This window comes from Pongo abelii, chromosome 4 (assembly GCF_028885655.2).
Source record: "Pongo abelii isolate AG06213 chromosome 4, NHGRI_mPonAbe1-v2.0_pri, whole genome shotgun sequence".
Taxonomy (NCBI): Eukaryota; Metazoa; Chordata; class Mammalia; order Primates; family Hominidae; genus Pongo; species Pongo abelii.
The window spans coordinates 188735556-188744064 of NC_071989.2; the positions used below are offsets into that span (position 1 = coordinate 188735556).

The window sequence follows — 8509 nt, forward strand, 5'->3', positions numbered from 1 at the left end:
TTCTGATTTGCACTGGCGTGTGCATTTCCTTTAGCCTCATGTTTAGACCGTCAATGGCTGCACGTGAAGGAAGACTGGCTGTTCCGTAGTTTAATTTTCTAGAGGACAGCTTACATTTAGTTTTATAGATTTTCCTTTATATGTAAACCAGAATGACTGGACTTCCAGAATCTTGGATTTCTGTTTCAGTACATGTAATTCTTCCTCAGTTTGATTTTTTTTTTTTTTTTAAACAGATCTTCCTAGACTCAAAATAGATTACTTTGTAAGTAAAATAAGACCAGTAGCCTCATGGAGATAACAACTCACAATTATGTTATTAATTAACATGCTCCATATTATAAGGCTGGAGTCGTGTGGATGTCTTTTAAAGAGAAGGGAGGAGGAAGAGGCAAACTCTTTGGTTTTAGGCTTCTTGGCAGGTGATTTGCTATTTATCCAATTGACACTCAGAACTGTGTATCTTAGTTTCATGCTCCGCAGCTTGAGAGGAGCCACAGGAGAAACCAACATGCTGTTTCCAGGGCTCCCAGGCACAGGCGAGTCCTCTCCTCATGGAGGAAGGCTTGGTCCTATGTGGGGAGCACCACATTAAACGCAGGCCTTGACACAGCTCTGCCATTTCTGAACTGTGCAACCCTGGAACCTGCTATTGGCTCACCATCCTTCACTGTACAATGGGGAAAAAACACCCTCTTAGGATTGCTGGGAGAATTATAGGAGACAGTGAGTATAGTCTGCTCAGAGCAGAGCACCTGAACCACAGCAGGCACAAAGCAGGTATCAGTTATCTCCATTTTGCATAATCCAGGTTTAGAAAAAGATTTAATCCAAGTCCCTGGAGTTGTTGTACCCAGAGCCAGGTGAGCTCGATGGAAGTCTCACTGAAGGGCCTAGTGATGTAGTCTAAGATGGAGAGGAACAAGGAGCTGTTTTTGAAACACACAGGAATCACAAAACAATGCCAAGCACAGTGGCTCATGCTTGTAAACCCAACACTTTGAGAGGACAAGGCAGGAGGACTGCTTGAGCACAGGAGTTCATGTTCAGCTGTGGGCAACATAGCGAGAACCTCATCTTTAAAGAAAACAGGCCGGGTGCGGTGGCTCACACCTGTAATCCCAGCACTTTGGGAGGCTGAGGCAGGCGGATCACCTGAGGTCAGGAGTTCAAGACCAGCCTGGTCAACATGATGAAACCCCGTCTCTACTAAAAATATAAAAATTATCCGGGTGTGGTGGTGGTTGCCTGTAATCCCAGCTACTCGGGAGGCTGAGGCAGGAGAATGGCGTGAACCCGGGAGGCGGAGCTTGCAGTGAGCCGAGATTGCACCACTGCACACTCCAGCCTGGGTGACAGAGCAAGACTCCGTCTCAAAAAAAAAAAAAGAAAACAAATATAAAAAAATAAACGAAACCACAGAACAAGAATTCTCAACCTCAACACTCCTAGGCTGTGTCTGGGGAGTCTGAAGGCCGCGTGCCACGTCACATATTGGCTACATCTAGGAAGGCTGTGCAGCCTGCACCTGCTGAACAGCACCACTCCCTGCTGGCCTCAGCCCCATGGCCAGCAATGCACAGCGGACTTGGCCTCCAGAAAGCCACGGGGTGGGTAGCGCTCCAAAGCAAGGGAGATGCCCACCCTGAAAAGGAGGCATACAAAGCACATTAATATCATTCTTTCTCAAACAAATGAAGTTGACATACTTGCAGGGAAGAATTCGGACGACATCATTCTGCTTATAGCTCTCTATGCAGACTGCACAATGATCAAAGTCTGGGTCAGTTTCCTAAAATGAAAAGTACAGAAACAAAAAGTCACACGCTGCAAGTATATAAATGGTTGGGATGCAATTCAGCTCAGAATCTTTCTGTGGCTACTATGGTAAGCAAGTGTTATAAAGTGAAAAATGATTAAAATTAATTTGTTTTTATTTGCCTAACTATATTGGCCCAAATTATGTCTAAGTGAATCTATTTTGTTTTAAAAATTATAACAATCTATATTAATTCTGTTATGATATGTCTTACAAAAATTAAGTCGGAATTCTAATTTTTTCAAGGTTAGAATCAGCTTGGACCATCATGATCTCCCGTCCCTCATTCCCCCTGCATTACTTATTGGTCTGAAGAGGTTTCACTGCTATGTTTGACACAGTCTGGAAGCTCACCAGGATGCTCACTTAAACACACACCTAAGTACAGATAGGAAAGATGGTGAGTCGAGTCCCAGCAGACTGCTGTCTGGAAACCCACCCCCAGAATGGGAGCTGTGAATCTGGTCACAGATTTGGGATGGGGAAGAGTCACTGGCTCAATTCAATACTCGGTCTTCATTAAGAGTGAGAAAGAGTCAGCCAGCTACTCAGACACCAGATTAATTGATTTCCTTCCTCCTAGGACTCAGAAGGGGTTTTGCAAAAGTCGTCATAAAACAAAACATGCCAGGAACCTAAGCCAAGAAAACAGACTATGTGCTGTGTCATTGTCACGTGGACTGAAACTCAGTGGACAACTCTTGCCAGGTCTAGGAGGTACAAACTAAGATGAATTGGCTTTAATAATTAAAGGAAATAACTGTGCTGGCCTGCGATACAAAGTAAGATGGGTAGGTTAAATCCGCTCCAGGGAATCTCATACTAATGTGGCAGCTGAGGCCACCAGGCCAAGAAAGCATCTACACTGTTACCGTGGTTACCACTCCTCTGCCACTGAAATGCAAGCTGTTTTGATCTGCTTATATTTTCTTAAGTGATTTCCCCCTTTTCTGTTTCTCTGGTGTACAATAAAGTTCAGTAAGAATGTCTCCACCTTCTGAAGCTGTTTCAAAGGCAACTAGATACGGTGGTATCAAGGCAATGGGAATAAAATGGGTAAAGTCCAAGAAACTGGTAAAACTTAGGAAGACAGAGAATCATACGAAATTATCCTTCCAGGCACAAGTCTGTGCTTAAATATTAGAATTGGGTATGGGGCAGGAGACAGTTTTGGTTTTATGCCTTTTGAGATGCCATTTTCCCATTCTAGATAACCTTGAATATTCTGAATGTAGTGGCAGCACTAAGGTGCAACTGTGTCCTTCTAGCAGAGAAGCAGGGCTCTACCATAACTAGAGCTCTGAGGCGGCATGTCAGTTAGAGGTCTCCGCCACAGCATCCTGACACTGTCTCTCTCCCTCGGTCCTCCAAGCCACCAGGGATGACCCTGACACACTTTGCTCTTCTTTCAAACTGCTCAACCCATTGTAAAGAGAGCACCTTTTTAGGTGAAACTCCCTAGAAATGCAGGTCTTCAATTCTCCATGTATCTAGTGAAAAAATAAAACAACAAAAGAGACATAGCAAAGTCCCAGGAACTATAGGAAGAAAACACATCTCCTGGCTTTTTAACGCACAAATGGTTCCACTAGAATTCTCTGAAAATGTATGCTAGGTTTTAGCAGAAGAAAACTCTGTAGGAAAACACAGCTAGAGTTACTGTAAGAAGGTAGTTTAAAATAAAGCACTAGGTAGTATAGTTGGAGAAAATCTAATAAATGAAAACAATTAGGGTGTGTCCTCTCCCACCAAACAAAAACAAAACTGCTGGATTATTTTTACGGTGCTGAAGTTGCTTCATCACTGTACCTTGTCACCCTTCTTTACTGTCCTGGTTGTCAATTTACTGATGGCTTTCTTGGCTGCATCTCCTAGACGACGCTATGAAAATTGCAAATAAAAACAGATATTAAGTGTAAGATCTCTGAATGACGTACTTTATTTTTAAGCAATTAAAAGTATAAAGTCTCTATTTTACTACATCCCTCTCCATGTCCTACATATAAGAGAATGATAAAATAGAAAAACTGGTGGCTGTATCACAGATTCAGCATTCTGGCTGAAAAGTAAAAAGTGTTAGAACACCCTGTTAGGTCAAACAGAAACACAGAAATATAGGTCTTCAATTCTCCAGCAGTAAAAAAGTTAGGTGTCATAATTGCTGCATTTTGTGTCGAATAAACATTTGAAATATCACAGCATTATCAAACCTACTTCTTGTACACTCCAGGGCCACTCCTGCTGCTCCAATGGCTTTCGGATTCTGCTCAACGAATGATCACCATTAGATGTGTAAATGCTGTCTTAGTAAAGGGAAACCTTGATTGCTCCTTGAAATTGCTTATCACATCATCAAGTGTGAAGAGAAGGAATGTCACAGCTCCACTTCTGGCTCACTATACTATCATCCTCTGGAATCCTAGGAAGGTGTACTTACCTTCCAGGGTTGAGCTGTTTTCATTATCTCTAAGGGTGAGGTCAGAGAATCTCCAAGGCTGGATTTATGCAACATTCTCTCAGACACTGCTAGCACTGCTTGGTACCAACAACCACAGATGAAGAGATGGTGATCCCTACCCTGGAAAAGCTCACTGAACTGGGAACAGTTGCATTAATGGTGTACCCTCAAGTATGCCCAGGGCCAGGTGGCAGCATAGAGGAGGCGACCAGGAGGGGTGGGGCGAGGCAGGGGAGGAACATCAGGGAAGGTCTTGAGGAGTCGAGGCCTGGGCTAAGAATGGGAAGGGGTTAGATGGGTTAGGAGGGGGTTCCAGGCAAAGTAATAATCTAGTAAAGATAAACAGGTGTAAAGAACAGGTATGTGAAGAAAACTAAGGTGAGCATCCGCTTTCCTGTTCAAATTAGAAAGCTTTGTGCATCAGAGGGCCCTAGGAACATTCACACTGGGACAAGGGGCACAAACCGTGACTGTCCCAGGCACATCAGGGAGACATCACTCTAGACACATCCAGGCCTTACACTGCAGGAAAAGGCAGATGCTGCTCCTGCTGGAGAAGGCGAGGACCAAAACAACGGACACCTTAAGAATGTTAAAAACCCATAGAAACATGTAAGAAAAAATTTAGGGGAAAGTTTTAAACACACAACAGAGAATGATTTAATAAAGCCTTCCCTATGTATCTAACATCCGGCTTCCATTACCAGTATTTTACTTCTATTTTCATCTGTTTCCCCTCTTTATTGTGTTAGATGATTTTGAGGCATATTGCAAGCATCACATAATTTCACCCATAAAATTTTCATTAAGCACCTCTAATAGACATGGGCTTTTGTTAGATGCCATTGTCTTTCCTAACAAAAGTAATAATGATTAATCAACATTATCCAATACTCACGCTATACTACAATTTCTCTAGGTGTTTACAGAATCTCTTTAAGTAGCTGACTTGTTTGAATCAAGATACAAAATCCACACACTGCGTGTGGCTGCTCCGTCTTTGAAGCCTAATCTATGAGTCCCCTCTATCACGCTGATTTTAAACCACCTTATGGAGATATAATTGATTTAAAATAGACTGCATATATTTAAAATCTACGCCTTGACATATATTTAAAGTTACAGTTTGAAGTTGCATATGAAATCCACACTGTTTTCATGACCCATGAAAACCTAACTACAATTAAGACATTGTATCTACCACATCCCCAAATGTCTTTATGCCCCTTCCTAATTCCCTCCTCCCGCCACCCCATCCCTCCATGACCTACTTTTTGCTGTAACAGTTTGCAACGTCAGGAGTTTTACATAAATGGAATAGATACAGTATGTACTACTGTGCGTACCGCTTCTTTCACTCAGCATGATTATCTTGAGATTAAGCCACTTGGTGCATGTTTCAACAGTTACCTCCTTTCTAACGTTATCTAGTATCCCACTGAAGAGATGGCCCACAATATCCTTTCACCTGTTGATGGGACATCTGCACTGTGGTCCAGTTTTTGGCTGTACTGAAAAGCTGACAACAACATTCTCAATTCTTCACATGGACATATGCTTTCTTTCTTCCTGAGGTAAATACCACAAGTAGAAAGATGGGCTCACCTGATAGTTGTCTGACTTTTATTTAAGAGACTGTCAAAGTGTTTTCCAAACTGGGCATATTATTTTACATTTGCAACAGCAATACATGAAAATTATAGTTCCTTCACATTCTCACCAACACTTGGTATGGTGAGTTTTTGTGTTTTGTTTTTTTTTTTTTTTTTCAAGACAAGGTCTTGCTCTGTTTCCCAAAATGGACTACAGTGGTGCAAACACGGCTCACTGTAGCCTTGACCTCTGGGGCTCACTCAAGTGATTCTCCAGCTTCAGCCTCCGGAATAGCAGGAACTAAAGGGGTACACCACCATGCCCAACTAATTTTTTTATTTTTATTTTTGTAGAGACGAGGTCTCACTATGTTGCCCAGGCTGGTCCCAAACTTCTTGGCTCAAGCAATCCTCTCGCTTCGGCTTCCCAAAATGCTGAGATTACAGGTTGAGCCACGGCACCCAGCCTCCTTACAGTTTTAATTTGCATTTCCCTATTGTAATGACGTTGACCTATTGGCCATGTGTACACTGTCTGTGGTGAAGTGTCTGTTCGTGTGTTTTGCCTATGTTTCTGAGTTGTTTTGTATTATTGACTTTTGAGAGAACATTATATATTCCAGATAAAAATCCTTTTGCATGTATTTTCCCTCACTTTATGGTAGTTTTTAATTTTGATGAAGTCGATCAATCATTTTTTCATTGGTAGACTGTGCTCTAGTAACATATTAAGGAAGCTTTGCCTATTTCAAGGTTACAAAGACTTCCCCCTATTTTCTCTTCTAGAAATTTTATCATTTCATCCTTTGTATTTAGGGACTCATTTTGTGTATTCTGTCAGGTACAGATGAACTTTTTTTTTTTTTTGGCATATGGACGTACAATTGTTCTAGAATCATTTGTTGAAAAGGTTGTCCATTCTCCACAGAATTAGCTTTCTAAATCTGTTAAAAACCAGTTGTCCATAAATGTGTGGGTCTATGTGCGGACACTATTGTACCATGCATCTATTTGTTTACCATTAAGGAAATACAATCCTGTTCTGATTTCTGAGGCTTTGTAATAGGTCTGAAATTAGGTGGTGTTAACCATCCCACATTTCCTTTCTATTCCAACATCCTTGTGGTTTTTCTTGATATTTTGCATTCCCATATGAACTTTAGGATCAGCTTGTCCATCTCTATGATAAAAGACATCAGGGATTTATAATGAGATAGTGCTGAACGTATACATCCACTTGGGGAGAACTGACATCTTAACAACATTAAGTCTTCCACTGAACACTGTGTATGTGTCTCTCCACCTACTTAGTTCTTGATTAATTTCCTCAGCAATAGCTAGTTTTCACTATATAGGGCATACTGCATATTTTGTCAGATTTATTGTTAAGAATTTCCTATTTGTTGATGCTATGGAAAATGGGATTTCTTAAAATTTAACTTCTTAGAGATAGGGTCTTGTTATGTTGCCCAGGCTGGACTCAAACTCCTGGGTTCAAATAATCTTCCTACCTCAGCCTCACAAGTAGCTGGAACTATAGGTGTGCACCATCTGCTTGATGAAAATGCATTTTTTAAAACCAATTCAATTATTCATTACTCATATATAGAAATAAAATTAATTCTTTTATATTGATCTTGTATCATGGAATCTTGTTAAATCTACTGTTGGTCTTTTTCATAGATTCCAACATATCTTCTACACGAAATTTCTACAGAAAATAATGTTGTCTGTAAATGAAGACAGCTTACTTCTACATTTCCACAATGGATGCCTTTTACGTCTTTTCCTTTTTACTTACTGTGCTGGCTAGAATCTAAAGAACAACGCAGAAACAGAAGTGATCAGAGGACACATTCTTCTCTTGTTCCTAATGTTAGAAAAAAGAATTTAGTAGTTCACCATTAAATATAATGGTGGCTGTCAGTTTTTCATAGATGCCCCTAATAGTTTGAGGAAAGTTTAAAAATCAGGAATCGATGTTGGAGTTTGGCAAATATCTTTTCTCCATCTATTGAGATCATACAGTTTTAGCTTTTTTGGCCTGCTAATATGGTAATAATACATTAGTTTTTGAATGTTAAATGAAACTTACGTTCCTGGAGTAAACACCACCTAGTCATGATGAATTTATATATATTGTTAAATATAATTTGCTAAATTTTTGTTTAGAATTTTTGCATCTATGTTCAAGACGGGTCCTGGTCTGTAGTTTTGTTTTGTAGTATTTCTGTCTAGTTTTGGTATTAGGAATGATACTGGTGCCATACAATAAAATTAGAGGTATTCCTGCCTTTCCCACTTTCTATGTAAGGTAAGCATTTGAAATCAAAATCTGAAATGCTCCTAAGTATGAAACATTTCCAGTGCCAATATGAAACTCAATGGAAATACTCACCAGAGCATTTTGAATTTCAGAATTTTGGATTTGGTATGCTCAAACGGTAAGTATAATGCAAATATTCCAGAATCTGAAAAATTTCTGGTCCAAAGCATTTTGGATAAAGGGTACTCAACCTATAGTTTGTTTGATATTGTTATAGTAGCTGCCCCTTGAACAACATGGAAGCACCCATCTCCATCAAGTCATCTCCTATTAATTACTCTGGTGTAGTATCTATTTGCTCTTGAATTTCTTCA

At 40.3% G+C, this 8509-nt stretch overlaps 1 protein-coding gene across 3 annotated transcripts in view; it reads right to left on the reverse strand.

Annotated features, from left to right (window-relative positions):
• RNF130 (ring finger protein 130) overlaps positions 1-8509 on the reverse strand; it is a 157381-nt gene that overhangs the window by 63123 nt on the left and 85749 nt on the right. For all 3 annotated transcript variants that reach the window (XM_054556660.2, XM_002816320.6, XM_054556662.2), the window contains exons 4-5: positions 3629-3700; positions 1710-1792 (exon numbers count right to left, since the gene is read on the reverse strand). In XM_054556660.2, the coding sequence (XP_054412635.1) occupies positions 1710-1792; positions 3629-3700 (155 nt within the window). The remainder of the gene's footprint in view (positions 1-1709; positions 1793-3628; positions 3701-8509) is intronic.